This window comes from Diadema antillarum, unplaced genomic scaffold, assembly GCF_040938485.1.
Source record: "Diadema antillarum isolate AM-2024a unplaced genomic scaffold, OU_Dant_1.0 seq00000810_RagTag, whole genome shotgun sequence".
Lineage (NCBI taxonomy): Eukaryota > Metazoa > Echinodermata > Echinoidea > Diadematoida > Diadematidae > Diadema > Diadema antillarum.
In genome coordinates, this window is record NW_027271690.1 from 1,968,462 (window position 1) to 1,987,473 (window position 19,012).

At 38.9% G+C, this 19,012-nt stretch overlaps 1 protein-coding gene across 1 annotated transcript; it reads right to left on the minus strand.

Moving 5' to 3' along the window:
- Positions 1-2,284: 2,284 nt before the first annotated feature.
- On the minus strand, positions 2,285-18,351 carry LOC139739661 (ATPase family AAA domain-containing protein 3-B-like). Its single transcript, XM_071650274.1, has 14 exons — positions 18,083-18,351; positions 16,997-17,073; positions 15,851-16,012; positions 15,284-15,353; positions 13,074-13,239; positions 12,633-12,702; positions 9,775-9,987; positions 9,114-9,239; positions 8,467-8,591; positions 7,791-7,842; positions 6,744-6,814; positions 6,023-6,190; positions 5,121-5,229; positions 2,285-4,129 (listed from the first exon to the last, which is right to left on the minus strand). The coding sequence occupies exons 1-14, from the start codon at positions 18,306-18,308 to the stop codon at positions 3,974-3,976; spliced, it is 1,791 nt and encodes a 596-aa protein (XP_071506375.1). The 5' UTR covers positions 18,309-18,351; the 3' UTR covers positions 2,285-3,973.
- Between the last annotated feature and the right edge of the window lie 661 nt (positions 18,352-19,012).

Below are 19,012 nucleotides of genomic sequence, written 5' to 3' on the forward strand. Positions count from 1 at the left end.
TTTTTATTGCTCCAAATTGTGAAAAAATTTGATATAAATATTATGTACATAGTTTGAAAAAAGTACACAAGCTATCAGGCAATGGTATTGGATATTGTTCTGCATTTTTTTTTTTTTTTTTTTTTTTTGGTTACATTTCAATCATTCTCAAATATACCCCTTAAAAGAGTTTAAATATATTTCCTTGTAGTAACCCACTTACTGTGGTGTATAGTGTTCAAAGATCCTACATGTTCAATTACGTATATTGTAAACTAGATTCTAAACATTTAGTTACCGGTCTATAGGTACTATCATAGCTCATTATGTATAGGTAGGCCTATAGTCATTAGATATAATGGCAAATGAATGTGCTCCAAAATAGTGTAGCTTGATGTTGGTTGGTATGTCCATTACAATACATCATACGACTTCTTATTTTACCTGGTTTCATGCTCAAATGTACACACATACACAGAAACACTGGGGGAAATGAAATATAATCTCTAATAATTTTTTGCATAGACCTATATATAATAGGGGGCCTACATCTCTTTCTCTTCCTTTTGCTATATATGTAGGACTTACAGCATAGTTCAGCTAAATCCATTGCATAAACTACTATAGAACTATTTTTCATCCAAGTAACTGTATATGCATTGCCTTATTCGAAGAGATCATTATCACCACACATACTTTTCAGGCTGATGAATTTGTGGGGATATACTGCAGGCAGCGTAATGGGTACCGGTAAGTGTTTTATAAAAGCTAATGTGGATCAATTGGTGGGAAAGTGCTCTGACCTAGGTAAAAATCCCAAAGAACATATAGGCTATGGTCCAATAGAAACCAATATAAATTTTGTTTTCAATGTGGAAAATGGTGATACAGAAAACACAAAAAGACTTTCTAGAGGAGTCTGTGAGCCTAGGGGTCAATAGGGGACCTACAGAAATCCTGTCGGTGTCAAAGGGACTGGGAGAGATGATGTTGGAACCTACAATGTATCAAACAGGTGTCTATGGGGCCTATCAAAATTGTACAAATATTTGTATATGACCACTGTAAGCCACAGGTTGTTTCTATGGGATCAATAGAAATCATATAGAAATAGAATAGAAATAGGAATAGAAGTCAACAAAAGAGACAATATAAAGATGAACAAAATAAGTTTATGAATATCTTTTCATTATAATGATGAGAACCATGCTTTCTGCTGAAGAACAAACAAACAAAAGACATTGACTCTTCATCAATGTATTTTATTTCAATACGAGGCTTCTCATACCATCAACAAGTGACAATAAAATCCAAGAGCTCTATGAGTTTCAATGTCAGGTTGAATACCTCTTGGTTGCTAATACTTTAATAGCTGCATAATTCTGGACCAGAGACAACATGAACAGATCGGTACACATTGTATTGTACATTGTGGTACACTGTGTCCAAAATATATCTAGATAAACATCCGAATCAATTCCTCACGAAAAACTTTGTAGTACTAATTGTACATTTTTAAGTACCATTCTTCAAATTATCGGCTTATAGAAATTTATTGCCACAACACAACCATAAAAAGACACAAAATCACTGACATTCACCAACACTATCGAAGACGTCTATACACTGCTGGTCCTGTCACTGGTACGTAGTGCAGTGAATTACATATCATTTTCAACCAGCATTGGCTTGCTGGTATGTCAGCAGGCCAAGACCTTGTGAATATGGTTGAAATTGTTTGAAGTCATCCTCGAGGGTGACAAAATTTTGTTTTTAGATGTTTTGCTATATTAGGGAATAAAAACATAAAAATTTATGAAAATTATAGCTTTATGGAGACCAAAGTAAATATACACATAAATCAGGTGTTTCATTCCATGAGATTTATTCATACCTATGTTACCACTGCACATGATTTCTCATCCCTGAAGCCATAAATGCCTGCTAACAGATATATACACCATTTTGCAAAGGATATAATCTGGAAATTTATTCTTTTCTTTGCAACACAAACAAGTTTGCTCAATGATGTAACAATTTCAAGGTAACAGATTCCATGAACAAACTGTGCTTGTATGAAGACTTGCAACAGTATGTCTCCCCTTATGTGAACAAAGCAAGATTGTCGAAAAGGTGTAAATGGTCAGCATAGCCTTCACAATTAAAGGGATGGTATTGTATTGGTTGAGGTGAGGATTCAGCTTTAACTATAACTATATAACAACCATACAATTCTCAGAGGAATTCAAACTTTAAATGATGAAAATCCATTTTGAAATGGCTGAGATATCCAACACAAAGTAAAACAAAGCGATCCTAATAAAAAATGGGTCCCACCTTTTATTTTGATCGCTTTGGGTGGGATATCTCAGCCATTACAAAACCAATTTTCATCAAATAAACTTCCTTTTAAAATTAGATGTTCTTCCATATTTCATAACAGGTTTCTCATTATCTCAAAAAAGAAAAGAAAAAAAAATCATCAGAAAACGTTGGAAACCTGAAGCCTCATCTCAACCAGCTGTACCATCCCTTTAATCTTAAAAAAAGGGAGAATTTCAATTTAAAAAAAAAAATTTTGAAGATTATCATGTCAACTGCATCATGATAAGGGTTATATCTTTGTCACACATTGTATTTAATATGTTTACTTTACAGCCATGAACTGTCCCTTGCCCAAACACTGAAGGATAATGTGTCCTACGATACCTCAGCAATGTACCATGATAATGAAACTTTGATGTCATTGTATGAACACAAAAAATTCAAAAGTGACAATGGCCATTTTCCTATTCTTGCCTACACTGTAAAACATGATATATTCGCGACACGAAATTTTCGCGAATTGGAGCCGACGGCCTTCTTCGTGGCATGAAATTTTCTCGAATTGCCATGCGTTCGATGCATATAGTGTCAGCAAGAAATTTAGCGTGCATTTTAATTTCGCGAATCTTGGCGCTCGCGAAATTTGCGAAATTAAAATGCACACGAACATTCCTCGTTTTACAGTATATGCATTGTCAAAAAAAACCAAACACATCTAATTAATCTCCTGTTCTCCTTCACATACTGCACCATGTTAGATATCGATGTCAATTACAAATGCATAAAACATGGAATTTCAGCTTTGAATACTGACCATAGACAGATTCCATACCTTCCGAACAATTTTTGATTATTTCGGGATTTTTCTTCTGGTGGATTGTCCGATTTTATGCTACACTAACACAAAATGTGATTAAAACATAACAATAAATTCAATGGACGGCCATCCTGAATGAACCAATGCTCTGGGCACCTTTGATAACATGGAATCACAAATAATGCTCTCCCATTATAACGCACACGGTTATAACAAAATTTCAGATACAACTAAGATTCAGGGCCCAAAATTATTATCTCTATTATCACTTTATTTGTTTGGACATAACAAAATTGTGATACAAAGAAAGAAATGTGCCATTCCTGAGGACTTCATCATAATGGGAGTCGCCTGTACCACAAATTTAAAGAAAAATTGTTTGATATTTTTGTGTCATTGCAGGTCTCAACCACAACACATTTCCATACATTACAGGCTGCCGTGAAGTATACAAAGTAAAAAAAGTATATATACTTGTATAAGGGAAGAATTATCTGACACCATGTGCACTTATAAAATATACTGAACAGACATATATCTGTAGGAGATAGTGAAAGAATCATTACATCAGTTACATATCAAGTTTCATGTCTTTCTACCCTTAGATGAATATCTGAGCCACATTTTCACGCCCATGCCAAATTCTCTCTCCCTTGAGGTAATTGCAAAAAAAGCAGCAGCATCTGGCACAAGTTCTTGAAAAGGTTTCCAATAATGTTGTGTGGGTTTTAAACCCTTGAATTACTCCCACTGTCCCAAAGCCCCTTAGGCAAGTAGAGAGCAAGGAAGGGAAGACCTCACATTATAAACTGAATGATTCCATTCTATCTAAACCCTCTGTCCAATTAGCAATCATTTAACATTGTGGAGCTTCTCCAGCTTCTCGTATCTCTCCTCCTCTGTCTTGTGCCAGTCAAGTTTCTGCCGGTGCTGCTTGACAGCGTCCGAGACACGAGCATCGATCATCTCACTGGTGAGGATGCCATCTTCGGAGGCAAAAGCGCTGGCCTGAAGATAAAACAAAGAAGCAGAATTGTTATTAAGTATCTAGGGTCTCTTTTCAGAGGGTGCTCAAAGTATTCAGTCTTCATTTCTTGGTCACCTGTTGATCTCGGTCACCATTGCCCTTTACCTTAAGTGGTCACTGAAGATATACTGTCACTGATCATGATAATTTCTTTATTCTTCATTGCTTTAGAGCTGAAGAGACCATGATCACTGATAAGAGCTACAAATAATTACTATCATGTCTTTCAAGATACCCTGACAACAAAAGCATTGTTTGTCTCACTGACATTTTACTACATAAATTTTGTCCAATAGTTTGTCACATTTTGGGGCAGCTAATGGCTTTTCCTTCAAACCTTCTGGAGGATAATGAAAAGTAGCATGGAAAGCACAAGATACACTAAATTGAAAATCATGAAAATCTTGAAATGCATCATATACTGAGTATAAGCTTATACAGCACTGGTAAATTAAAGTAATGCTTTATATACACCAAGAAGAAGAGAGATATGATTTTCAGTCTTCAGTTTCTCCCCTACAGAGAGCAAATCTTCGAAATAATGATTTACATATTACATACCTTGTTACTCAAACTAACTAAGATCTCCATGAGTCAAATCTTCATTTCCCTCATTGCATCTTTGTGGGTGTGATGTCGTGATTGTTATGCCCATAAAATTGACCATCTAATTCATAATTTTTGTGTTTCAACAAATACACATTTAAATTTCATGTCTCCCATCAAAGCAATCAAATTCCGTAGAAATTTTTGCCTCACTGACTTTGTAAATGTGATACCGTGGATGTGGAAGTTTTCATGTGAGTGATTTATTACAATCAGCCAAGATAAAATGAATTTAGCATGTTAAAATTCCGCAAAATCAAAGATTTGACACATTATTACATATGAGAAGCAAAAAACATTCAGGTACTTCCACATCACAAAAATTTTCACTTTTACAGTTGTTGGAGGATTTGATGAGGTACCCACCTGCCAGGCCACCCCCAGCTTGGCGATCTCACGTCCTGACAGACCTTCCGTCATCTCTGCAATCTGGCTACACTTCTCATTGAAGTCAAACTGGCCAACCTTCAATCGCCTGAAAAGGGAGAGAAATATAAATTTTCATCTACTTTATTTGTTTATTCAATTTTTTCTTACTGGGCTACAACAGACTTGTGAATAAAATACAACTGAATACATCATCACCACAAAGGGCACCAGTAGCAATAAATGCTAAGAACGTTATACTGACTCAATGTAAAAGCCAAAACTCTGAAGCTATTGTCATTGTCATGCACAGATATGATACCATTTAAAGACTCAACATAATAAACAAGCATATATTGTAAGGTACCAGAAAATATTGTTGTCAACTTTGCTTTCGATGATGGAATGAAGACTTGCTGCTCACACTTTATCTCATCACAAAAACATCCCTCCCCCCCCCCCAAAAAAAAAAACAACAACAACAACTAAAACATTGACATACATACTGTAAATTTAGTACATAATGAAGAAAACATAAATTCATGTATTGCTTTTACAAGGGTAATCTCTCCCTATTCATTACCTACGTAAGATTAAAAGAATAATAATTGTGGTCTTAAGTGCACACTTAAACAGAGGAAGACAACTTTCCATCTTGGTTGCAGCAAGCATAAGAGCACGCCTCTTAAGGAGAGTGTATTTTGGAATAGACAGTGATACAGTGGGAAGAGTGCGAGTACATCACATTGATACTCTCTCAGAGAAAGTGTGTAGTCCCAGTGGGAAACTTTGATGTTGTTCAGATGAGCAATAATATCTTCACAAATATTATTCAGTCAATGGGCATGAGGGATGCAAATGCAGACCACCACCTATGAGGAGGAAACAAGATTGCCACCTACCTCCTGCCCTGCGATGCTGGTTGGATGACATACTTGTCAAAGTAGAGTCTGACCATTCTCTCTCTCTCCTCAGCACCGGGCAAGTCAAACTCCACCATCTCATCCAGACGGTCATTGATGGCCCAGTCAAACTGCTCTGGCTGGTTGCTGGCGAGCACAAGCATGAACCTGTTTCCAAACAAATCAAACATGGTGTTTTACAGATCATACAGAAAACAAAACAACAAACTAAAAACAAACAAAGTAAGCTCTTACTTAAATACAAAATGATTAGTGCTTATTCACGTCAAAGAAGGGCAATTTGTCGATCAGGTGCAAATGTATATAAGCAAAATATATATTGATGGCTCATATATAGTCAAATCGGTCTACAGCAACTGCCGACGAGAAACACAAAATGTGGTCATCCTAAGCACATGATTGTTGTAAACAGGTTCCATGCAATAACCACTGCTCTAGATACTTTCATTGCCCCACATTACATATACACCACAATACAAGTATACACAGGTCTATACATATATTAATTTCCACAAACAAAAAGACAAATATTTAATACCCACTGTGTCTTTGTTTACTAACTTATATGGATACTGCAGTATATGTACATGTATCATATTTGAACATTTTAATATTTCATATTCTATTTGACACAGATTTATGATATAGATTATCATTTACATACTCAGTGTGTGCATTTACACATTGAACGCTGACTTACTTGTTGGACTGTTCACCTGTGCGGTACAGGAAGGCATTCAGAGTGCTGCGAAGATCCTCACTGATAATTTCCTGTAACCAGTAGAAAAAAAAAAATCTGACATTAAATGACTTTCATTACAGACAAAATATTGAATCTACACAGAGATTATAAACCAATTGATGTCCTCATGTGTGTTCAATTCATCTTCTCTGGTAACAATTGAGATTTCTATTTGTTTCTATCTTTTGTCTGGGACTCTCCCAAGATGTGTTTTTAAGCAGTAAAGATGAGCTACTACATTATCAATTATTACAGCAAGCATCAGACATGGATACAAACATTACAAGCAAAGTGACACAGAGATTGATGTTTGTCATGACATACATGATATGATTGATGTCCCTCAGTGTTATCTTTTATCCTCAGAGTTGAACAGATATGTATGGCATCTTAATCCCCCACTACTGTAAAAGTGGAAATTTTCGCGGTGTTGCAATTTTCGCGCAATTCGCGCAACCAGAAACTAGCACGAAAATAAAAGCACGCGAATATTTTTGCTTCCCATACTGTCCTGTGCGTGATGTCTTGATTCCACAGATTTAAAAACACGCGAAACTCTTCTTACCCGGCCAAGCGCGAAAAATTGGTCGCACGAAAATAACCACTTTTACAGTATTTGATTTTTTCCAGCATCAGTATTCTGCCTACTTTCATCCTCTGAATGTACACTGTATCACCTTTGGCTCTGAATCTCAGCATTTCACAATCCTGTCTCAAACAGGCATAATAACTTTATTTCAGTGGACACACAAATGTTACTGAACAACATATAGTATGTACATGTGACATGTGAATTCATTCATCCAAATCTTCTTGTATTTATCATTCAAGAATAGATGTATGAATTATCAATATCACTAAAATGAAGAAATGGTCTGACAATGGATATATACCATGGCAAGTCATGGTAAGCTACACGAGAACTGGCAAAGTAGCCTGATAAATGCCCATTATACTGGCAATGTTTTCTGAAAGACAATAAAAATTTGTCAGATAGTGACTTACAGTGTTTCTTCTCCTGAGAAATGCATCTGCTTCATCACAAAAGAGTAATAACCTGAAAATAAAGGTATGAAAATGAAATGCATTTGCACATTTACTCACTTGCATGTTTTCATGTTTACAATATTTTCATATGCACACAAGCTATCCTCTACCTGGGATTCACTATATTTGGATTTAGTATAAAGTAATATAGGTATGCTTATTTATATTTGTTCAATTTCTGAGCAACTCAGGGCAAATGAGAGTCCACTCAAATATACTGAGTAAATCAGAGGGCAAACTGTTTCCTATCAATAACAAAATAGCTTGCATTTATGAAATACCCTTTGAATGAGTGACTGAGATAAGACCCTTATGTAGTGCTTTCACCATAGACCCTGCATACAAAATACCAAAAATATGGGACTAGTAAGAGACTAGAGTTTCTGACCACCAACAGTCCATTTCAATAACGTACTTGTATTCTATGCATGGTTTGTTCACAAAAGTTGTCCCTAACCAGAAAGCTTGCCAGAGACTTGCCCTACCTAGCAACAACCAAGTGAATTCTTGCCTAAGGAACTTAATTGGAAGGAATATGTAAATGAAACCACCTGTTACTTGGCTGCAGGAAAAGAAATATCCATGAAGTGTACATTAGAGAACCTGCATAGTTTTCTTGCACTTTTATACTCACCCTCTTCTACTTGTTGAGGCCCAGTCAAACAATTTATGTATGGAACTAACTCCCTCCTTGCCCATTGGTGCTACATCACCTCCGGTCATAATGGCATAGTCCATTCCAGAATGCATGGCCAGTTTCTGAGAAATAAACCATAGTTGCATTAAAAACATGTACAAATATATTATGCATTATGCAACATATTATATTATTTAACAACATTAATTTTGTTACATAACAAATATAAGAAATGAACTGTAAAGCCAAGAAGTATACCAAGATACTGAACGTTTCTCCTATTTGATGAATTAATCTTGTGCTTCGGTAGAATAACATCTAACATAAAAATATTTACCCACTGCCTTTGTATCAGACCTAAAACAAAGGAACAATAGGACTGCATGTTAGCAGGATACAGGGAATTCCATTGGTTTACCGGTGGAATTGGATGGCTGTTTGGCAGAGCTCAACAAGCTTTATAATGACTCAAAGCCAAAATGTTCCACCAAATGGAAAGCATAGGCCTACTGTAAACACAATAAGCGATCCAAGTGCTTTACTGAATACAAGCAAATGGCAAAAAGGCAAGTGTAGCTTCATTTTCACTCTAGCTTAAGGAAAAGGTAAAGGAAAATGTTAAAACTGAATCATATGCCACTTACCTTAGCAAACAAGGTCTTGCCTGTGCCTGGAGGTCCATGCATGAGGATGTTCCTGTACATTCCCTTGTTGGCTTTGGTGTTCCTCGTTGAGATGGCAATCTCTCGTAGACGCTCTTCCAGCTTGGGCTGTCAGGAGGACGTTATGTCCAAACACGGAAAATGAGTATCAATCTGTGACCATGTCCACAACAAGATAAATTGCTTAGTTGGGTGAGCATATCCATACAATATGTACATCTCTAGATAGAGACTCCAAGGCAACGTTGAGTCGTGATATCAAATTGAACAGCAGATACATTGTAGCATTCAGGAATGGCTATGTTGAACCTCCTCAACTTGGATACACCCATGTGTGTGGTACAATGAATGACATCACTGCAACCCCCCCTCCCCCAAAAACACACACACACACACACACACACACACACCAAAATAGTTTGAGATAGAGGAAACACTACACCAAAAGAAGGTATCACTAACACACACAAAATATGTAATACCTTGGATGTCAGTCTTATTGACATACTATGGAAATGGAAACTGCAGAAACAAGAAGGGGATACGCCTAAAGACTACAGACAAGACTGACACACAATAACTCTGCATATTTCTCTCACTCTAGCACTTAACTTGTATGCCAGCTAAGCATCTTAATACTCACCTCTAAAACCACACCAGCTAGGGCATCCTTTGGGTTGTTGAACAGGCGTTTGGCCACTTGGATAGGATGCCGCACAGCCTCAATCGGTGTTAGCCTTGATGTCTCTCTGACCAGTGAAGGCTTGCCTAACCTAGCCTCAATGTACCTTGCTGCCACGCCAGTTCCCATCTTGGCAGAGTACACACCAAGTGCTAACAAGGTAACTCCTGCAGCCTATATGATGTAAACAAAAATTGCACTTACAACATACACTTCTCTCTTTTCTCTTTGACTGCATTTTAGCCACAAATATTGATCCACAAATAACAAGCTTAAAAACTAGCACAGATGTAAAATCAATAGCAAGTGAAGAGGCATCATTAAAAAAAAAATCATATCAAAGTACTGAATATTTTCAAAATAAATCCTGTGTGATACTTTATACTTTTGATCAACTTAGATTTTAAAGGGACTGTACAGTACTGGTGGAGGTGAGGATTCAGGTTTATAACATTCCTAAGTGAGATAATGAGAAACCTCTTATGAAATATGAAAGAGCATGTAATTTTAAGAAGGATTCAATGTTTATTTGATGAAAACTGGTTTTCAAATGGCTGAGATTTCCAAAAAAGCTATAATAACAAGAGACCCGCGGGTCACGCGCTCACCTGAGTATCGCAATTTCACCTTCCATGCATTCTTGCACACTCTTACCTGAGAACATTGGAAACTTTAGGTCTGCATATGGATCCTTCTCCCCCCCCCCCCCCCCCTCAAGTCAGGGGGGGGGGGGCAGGCAGTCCTGGATCTGAATCTGCAATTAACAAACTTGGAACTAAAGTCATCAATGTACAAATTCATGGTATTAACTTTGCTTTATCATTTCTGGTTCTAGAGCAGAAGGGCCCCCTAGTCCCCCCCCCCCCCCCCCCAAGAGGGACATGGTGCCCATTTGAAGGAATTGAGATTCTATCCCCCTAGGGATGCTACCTGCTAAGTTTGGTCAAAATTCATCTTGAGGTTTTCAAGAAGAAGATGAACATGTACAATTCAGGCTCCATTACAACTGTATTGTAGGACTTCTCCCCAGCCCTCTCCTGGGTCCTAAGGGGGGGGGGGGGGGGGGCACTCCTGATTCCGCCAACCCCATGAACAAACTTGAAACTACAGTCATCAATGTACTAACTCATAGTATCATCTAAGCCCTATCACTTCTGGTTCTAGAGAAGATTTTTAAAGGTTCCTTAATTTTAGGGGGTTTGGCCCCCTAGGGACCCCCCAGGTGGGCAATGGAGCCCATTTGAACAAATTGAGATCCTATCCCCCTAGGGATGCTACCTACCAGGTTTGGTGAAAATCAGACATGGCGATCTCAAAGTGAAGATGAAAATGTACAATTTAGGCCACATTAGGACCCCTCCCCACCCCCTCCCCTGGGTCCCAAGGGGGGCACCCCTGATTCCCCCATGAACAAACTTGAAACTACAGTCATCAATGTACTTACTCAGAGTATCATCTAAGCCCTATCACTTCTGGTTCTAGAGAAGATTTTTAAAGGTTCCTTAAGTTTAGGGGGTTTGGCCCCCTAGGGACCCCCCAGGTGGGCAATGGTGCCCATTTGAACAAATTGAGATCCTATCCCCCTAGGGATGCTACCTACCAAGTTTGGTGAAAATCAGACATGGCGATCTCAAAGTGAAGATGAAAATGTACAATTTAGGCCCCATTAGGACCCCTCCCCACCCCCCCTCCCCTGGGTCCCAAGGGGGGCACCCCTGATTCCCCCATGAACAAACTTGAAACTACAGTCATCAATGTACTTACTCAGAGTATCATCTAAGCCCTATCACTTCTGGTTCTAGAGAAGATTTTTAAAGGTTCCTTAAGTTTAGGGGGTTTGGCCCCCTAGGGACCCCCCAGGTGGGCAATGGTGCCCATTTGAACAAATTGAGATCCTATCCCCCTAGGGATGCTACCTACCAAGTTTGGTGAAAATCAGATATGGCGATCTCAAAGTGAAGATGAAAATGTACAATTTAGGCCCCATTAGGACCCCTCCCCACCCCCCTCCCCTGGGTCCCAAGGGGGGCACCCCTGATTCCCCCATGAACAAACTTGAAACTACAGTCATCAATGTACTTACTCAACGTATCAATTAAGCCCTATCACTTCTAGTTCTAGAGAAGAAGATTTTTAAAGATTCCTTAATTTTAGGGTGTTTGGGCCCCCCTGGGGCCCCCCAGGTGGGCCATGGTGCCCATTTGAACAAATTGAGATCCTATCCCCCTAGAGATGCTACCTGCCAAGTTTGGTGAAAATCGGTCATGGGGTTCTCAAGAAGAAGATTAAAATGTAAAAAGTTTACGCACGATGGACGGACGACGGACGACGCACGACGGACGACGCACGACGCACGACGCACGCCGGACGCCGGACGAAGAGCGATCGCAATAGCTCACTTGAGCCTTCGGCTCAGGTGAGCTAATAAAAGGCGACAGGCCATGTCTTTAGTTAGGATCTCTTGGTTTCACCTTGTTTTTGGATATCTCAGCCATTTCAAAACCAATTTTCATCAAATAAACTTTTGATTCCCCTTAGAATTGTATGCTCTTTGACATCTCATAGAGTGGTTTCTGAATATCTCTCAAAACGTTATAAGCTAAATCCTCACCTCAACCAGAACTGTAGTCCCTTTAAAGACATGCCTTTAAAATCTAGTCAGAACTTTAAAAAGCCCTCTGTGGTATTTCTCTGTTTACCCAATGTGTCTAGCATTTATTCAAGATTTGATAATAGGCCTACATGCGTACCTTTGAGACACACTAATACATTCTACTAAAACAAAGTGAGAGCCATTATGCCAATAAACATTACATTACCGTTGCAGTGACACGATCCCAGTCAGATACAAAGCTTCTGAAACCTTCGCCAAGTATATTTCCAGCAGTTCTGTTCGGAAGTAACACAACAGTTGAGAATCCAGTCATTACATTTGATATTGGTATCTTATTCTTTCTTCACATGGTATATTTTCAAAAAGTAAATCATCATTTATGCAATCTCATCACACAATATATGAAGGGACAAACTTCTTTTCAGTCTGATAAATGACATGTAATGACAATCGATGAACTTTTATCCACATAGTAATATACTGGTACATATGGCATTATATCTAATAAAGTTATGACCTGAAAGTTGATAAGTGTGGAATCTCACGGGTAGACTGATTAAAAAAAAAAACAATGTCATATTCTCACACATTTCAAGAAGAAGCATACAAGAGTTTAAGAGGCTAAAATAAATTATCATGTTCTCACTTGATGGATTGGAGGACTGTTTCCCTGTACTCTGCAGCCTCCAGTCTGATCTGCTCCTTACGGATATCTCTGTTTTCTCTCTCGACTTGAGCCTTGCCTCTCAGCTCTGCTTCAATCTTTTTCATGTCATTCTTGAGCCTCAGCTCTGACTCATATTCCATAGTAGCTGGGGGTGGGGGGGGGGGGGGGGGGTGGGGGAAGAAGAATAAATAGACTTTAATTTGGGTATAGCAAGAAAAATGAGGGCATGAATAAATGCACAAAGAAAGAATCTTACCATTGTATAACACAATACAAAAATATGAACACAAACACATGGAATTATACACACAAGGCACTGAATGAAACATTTTAATGTACATATGGAAGGAATGCAATGATCCTCAGCTTCAGCAGACCGCACGTATAGAATGTGAGTAGGAACTCTTGGTCCAATCAAACTAGCATTTTATCAAGCCACTTCACCTGCATTGTGCCTAAATTGTAAAATTGAAAAAAACTAGAAATATCACTTAAGGTGATTAATGCCCCCGCCCCGTGACGACAGTCTTACCCAAGGAATGATCTTTCCTTGATCTTCTGCCATTTAAATGCCGTTACCATGGCAACGCAGCTTCCGACACGTCCGAAAAATATGTCTTGCACATCTTCCCACCAAGACTATTGTGTGTGCCACATTTCATAAGCTTTTGTCAAAAACTGAGGAAGTAGTTCAATCCACAAGATCTTTCCTTGATCTTCCGCCATTAAAGGTGCATGGTCCCTGTGTTTTAGTCAAATGCGTACGCGGGCGCACGGCGCAAGTTTCCTATAGAGACCTACGCTATTGACTTCTTTTGGCGCTTACGCTTTGGCCCACTTTCCCGAGTCCGAAGAAGTCCGATTCTCTGTAGTCAGTGGTCCGATCACACTTCGGCTCATGATTCGGCTGAGGGGGATGACAGCTTTAGCAAACTTCTTTTGTGATGTCATAATAAGAAGCACATATGCACGCACCCTGGCATTACTACAGACTGCGCGATGCGCAGAGAAGACAACAAAGGCAACGTTACTTAGCAACACCTACGCACTTTACTCTTGATGACAGCTCTACTTCGGTAATCTTCGGCAGTATCATCAACAGCGCCATCTACACTACCGGGACTATGCCCCTTTAATATGCCATTACCATGGCAACGCAGCTTCCAACACGTCCAAAAAATATGTCTGCACATCTTCCCACCAAGACCAATGTGTGTGCCACATTTCATGAGCTTCAGTCGAATACAGAGGAAGTAGTTCAATCCGCAAGATCTTTCCTTGATCTTCTGCCATTAATATGCCGTTACCATGGCAACGTACTTTCGGGTACTGTCAAAAAATGCGTCTTGCACATCTACAACCAAAGGCACACATCTGTACCAAGTTTCATGGAAATTGGGCAAAAACTGAGGAAGTAGTTTGCAACACAAAATTTTCCATCATTTTGGCTCATAATATGTGAACTGTTACCATGGCAACATACTTTTTGTCACTGTCAAGAAATGTGTCATGCTGACCTATATCCTAAGACAAACATTCAATATGAATTCCATGAGAATTGGAAGAACACTGATGAAGCAGTTTTGCCATGAAGCATTTTGCCCTATATTTTACCAATAACATGCCGTTACCATGGCAACGCACTTTTTGCTACTGCGGAAATATGTGTCTTGCACATTAACATATTCAGATGAACATCTGTACCTAATTTCATAAAAATTGATCAAAAACTGTGGGAGGAGTTCGCGACGCAAGATTTGTACCCATTTTTGCCCATAATATGCCGTTACCATGGCAACGTACTTTTGGGTACTGTCAAAAAATATGTCTTGCACATCTACAACCCAAGGCACACATCTGTGCCAAGTTTTATGGGAATCGGTTGAAAACTGAGGAAGTAGTTCGCGACGCAAGATTTGCAACAGACCGACCGCCCGACCGCCCGCTGATTCCTATATACCCCCTTCAAACTTCGTTTGGCGGGGGTATAAAAAGAGAAGATGAGCCAACTGAGCATGTTACTTCCACTTGCAATGACATCTGACTCAAGTGATTCAGAAAGGAAACAAAGTGATATTAGAGAGGACTCCTAAAACCAATGATAGATTCATATCAGGAATACTGTAGTTTAAATGAGTATCCTGTGTCATCAGATGATCATCATAATGCACTATAATACTGGTACTCACATCTCCGCATGGCCTCCTGCTTTTTCACAGAGTCTTCTTGCTTTGCCAGGTTTTCCTCATTCATTCGTTTCTGAAATTTTCAAAATGGAACAGTGAAATAATGATAAGCCTCTGTAGCATTCATATACATTTTCTGTCAAGTTCCAGATCAGTTGTTAGTCCTGGGCATGGAAAACATAATCTCTACTTCTAATCACTATTGTTTCATATATGTGCAAATAATGGGTATCATCAGTGCTTACGCTGTACCTACAGCTGAATTAAAGAGGAGAGGACCATCATTAGATGTGACTAAAACTTCTTAGAAATGCTGAATAGACTGTTAATTTACAAGTATTAAAAATGACACCAATTAATCAGATCATATGAAATGTATCAGCTAGAAGGAGCCCCATGTATGCAGCTTGATAGAAGAAGGGTTAGAATGGGGCTGTCATGCTGCATAATGATTGTTAGTATCCCTGTCACTGCCTAATCAACATTATCATCATCTTGACAATCATTAACACCATTAAATTTCTTCCAGCATGAAGTCACGGCGGACGGTTCTCTAAATTGTCAACAGACCTGCTGGGCGAGCTGGTCGTCGTAGCGTTTCCTGGCCAGCTGGTCCTGGTACTGGGCTCTCCTCTGATGCTCTTGGGTCTCCTGGGCCAGAGTCTTCCTCTTCTCATCCTGCTGGACTCTTGTCTGCTCAATCTTCATCTGCTCCACCGCTCCCTCGTACTCCTATTAGAGAGGAAGGGGAGAAGTTGGAAGAGTCATCTAGAAAATGTTTGCAAATGGTTCCATGGATAGACACTGCAGTACCAATGCTCTCATTATTGTCTAAAATCCATACCAAATAATGTCACGTTCCATTTCATTTGTCAAAACTAATAATCACGCCATAATCAATCCATTTGAAATCTAACAGCTTGTCAATTTTCCAATAAATTATACATACACATGTTTCAGTTGCTTTTCATTCAATTCTGAAACATATTAAGCCTAATTTCTGCTAGACTGTTATTTTTATTTCACCCAGTTCTAGTACTAGCACACTACATCTATCTACTCTGGCATGAGCTTTCAGGCATTTGCTTTTCCTTGTTCCTCTCAAACCCTACATTGGCAACTTTGGGTTCTGGTCCTTTGAAATCAGTAGGTAATACAAAGAACACAATTGTTAGGGTTGTAGCAGATACAACTCTTATGATCTCCAGTATGGGAGGAGACAATTATCCAGGCTAAGGCTGAAAACATCCACATATTCATTTCAGGCATCATACCGATTCCTTACATGAAAAGTGGATCCATGTTAACCTACAGGTGAAAGTACATTACTACAAACACATAAACCAATCCAAGGTCTTCAGTGTAGATCATACACTCAAAATCTGGTTTTCATCTCTTCTACGATCAGCTTGTGAGGTACAAAGTAGCTTCATGTGAACTGCATTGTTGCAAATCCCCAACTCACCTTTCTCTGGCCTCTTGTGATATGTTCAAACGATGTCTTTTACAACAATCACAGTAGCGGCTGGCCCTTAAATTTGGGTAAAAACTGTTGAAAATGTCAACTACGTATCTACATTCTGTCTGCTATCTTCTTGGAAGACAAGCTAAGATTATGTATCCCTTCGTGTGCCAGGGACTTTTGTATGCTGTGTATAATGGTTGGGGTTTTCCATGCCAATGGCACTCAAAGGCTTAACTACCAGTATAGCTCACCTTTATTTTCACTTGATGTTCCATATGCTTGGTCTGCTCCTGCATCTTTGCAAGATCAAGAGCTCCTTTTGCATTTGCTACATTGTGAATCAAATACAAGTGAAAAAGAAAAAAAAAACCAATAACAGTACATACGGGTCTCCTTGGCCCTGCTCAATAAGAAAGAAGCATTAAAACAAAGGACCTGTTTATTGCCTAACTTTTGTTTTATATTCGTTTTACCAGTCAAGGAAAAAAGAATGTACTGGATTTTTTGGTAACCAAAGCATTTGAACTTTCATATATAATCTATGAACAGCCAGATTCCCTTCAAATTAAAGCTTATCCTGTGGGTTTCTTAATTGTTTCTACATATTCATAAGAACATATCTGATTCTGAACAGCCGGTCCTACTGACTCCTACTAGACTACATCGTGTATATTATTTGTTTCTTAATAATGACAATTGAAATACTCTAAGGAATTGCTTTAACTTTTTATTTAAGGAAAGTCAATATGACCACTGAATTGGTAATTGTGGTGCAGAAAATACGGCTGATTATTATTAATGTGCAAAAAGAGTTTAATGCTCCTTCAGGCTGGAGCAGCAGACTGACCTATATTACTGACATATTTCATTAAGGTCTCCCAGAAACAGAACTTTTGAAGTTCATATCTTCACACAAGTCATAATCAATCATCACTAAATTCACTTCCAGGCATTTATGTTGTCATTTAACTTATAGATCTCAATTTGTCATGTTTGCACTGTCACTGCACATTTGAGTGGTAGTAAGTTTATTACATTTAAGTAGTGACAAAGACTGCAGATGATTATACACTGTCGGTAGGCCTACACCTTCTATTGTTGTGGAGCTCTGCCTTTGCTTTGGATGTCCATTTGAATTGAGAAAAACAAACAAACAAACAAACAAACATAGCCTCATCCCATTTTAAGGTGTCTTTGTCAAGTATGATTATAGTGTTATAAGGTTTTAATAGCTGAACGGTTGATAAATTAGTAAAACTGCCTGCTGGGGAAGTTGTGCTGTGCTCAGAGTCATATGTGTAGAGCAAGTCTAGTTACGTGTGAATCAGTGCACGTACCTGATTTATCGAGCTCACGGGCAGCCTTCGCAGCCCGCTCCAAGCCTGTGGGGTCGAAGTTACTCCAGCTACTGCCTCCACCTCCCTGTCCTCCACCAGCTGCGCCTCCACGTCTGCCGTCATTTTCTTTCCCTTCTCCACTTTGAGCACCTTCACCTGGATTAGTGGGTAACTGAGGAGCCTCAGCAAGAGGTTGATCTTTACGTATACCAAAAAGCCACGACATTTTGACTGTTTATTAAATGTAAGTAATTCAGAGTTGTAGTACTTCAACACTTTACACTCCACCTACATGAACTCCGAAGTATCTCTGCAGGATCATACTGCATATATACACAGTACAGCTAGCAGCATGCACACACACAGTCGTGATGCAATGAGTGCATTATGTATGGAACGTTGTGGAACCCACGTGCGCGCAAGACTGTGCGGTCGGCGTGTAGTGCTCACAGTGCTCGGCACGATAAGTAGGCTATTCTATGTTCTGAACTTTATATGTTTTTTTATTTATTTTTTCGATCACCGATTCCACAGATCTCGCCACAGGATATCAAATAAGCTAGCACGTTATTTACCCATCCATACTAAATAATTTTCGGACAATTTATATCACAACAATTGTGTATAGGGGTTGCAATCAGTTTGACGGTAGTCCTGTAAAATACTAATATCTAGAATCTAGACTAGGCAATCCACGGGAACCAGACATGACGACCACAAAACAGTCCGCTTATTTCGATCGTAGGTGTGCTGCAACTCTTTCACAATTCTTTAGATTTGAGATGAGGGACCAATCCAAAATTACAGTAGATTGAAAATCTGAATTGGTCCCTCACCACGATCTTATAGATTGATTTCCAAGCTAAGAAATGGAGTATTACACTATATAGGCCTATATGCCCCTACCACTATAGAGTAACTCAATTCTAG

Coding starts and splice junctions, on each gene's coding strand:
- LOC139739661 (XM_071650274.1), bottom strand. CDS start 18,308: ATGTCGTGGCTTTTTGGTATACGTAAAGATCAACCTCTTGCTGAGGCT. Junction 17,074..18,082: donor CCGTGAGCTCGATAAATCAG/GTACGTGCACTG, acceptor TTCACAATGTAG/CAAATGCAAAAGGAGCTCTT. Junction 9,988..12,632: donor GGGATCGTGTCACTGCAACG/GTAATGTAATGT, acceptor TACATCATATAG/GCTGCAGGAGTTACCTTGTT.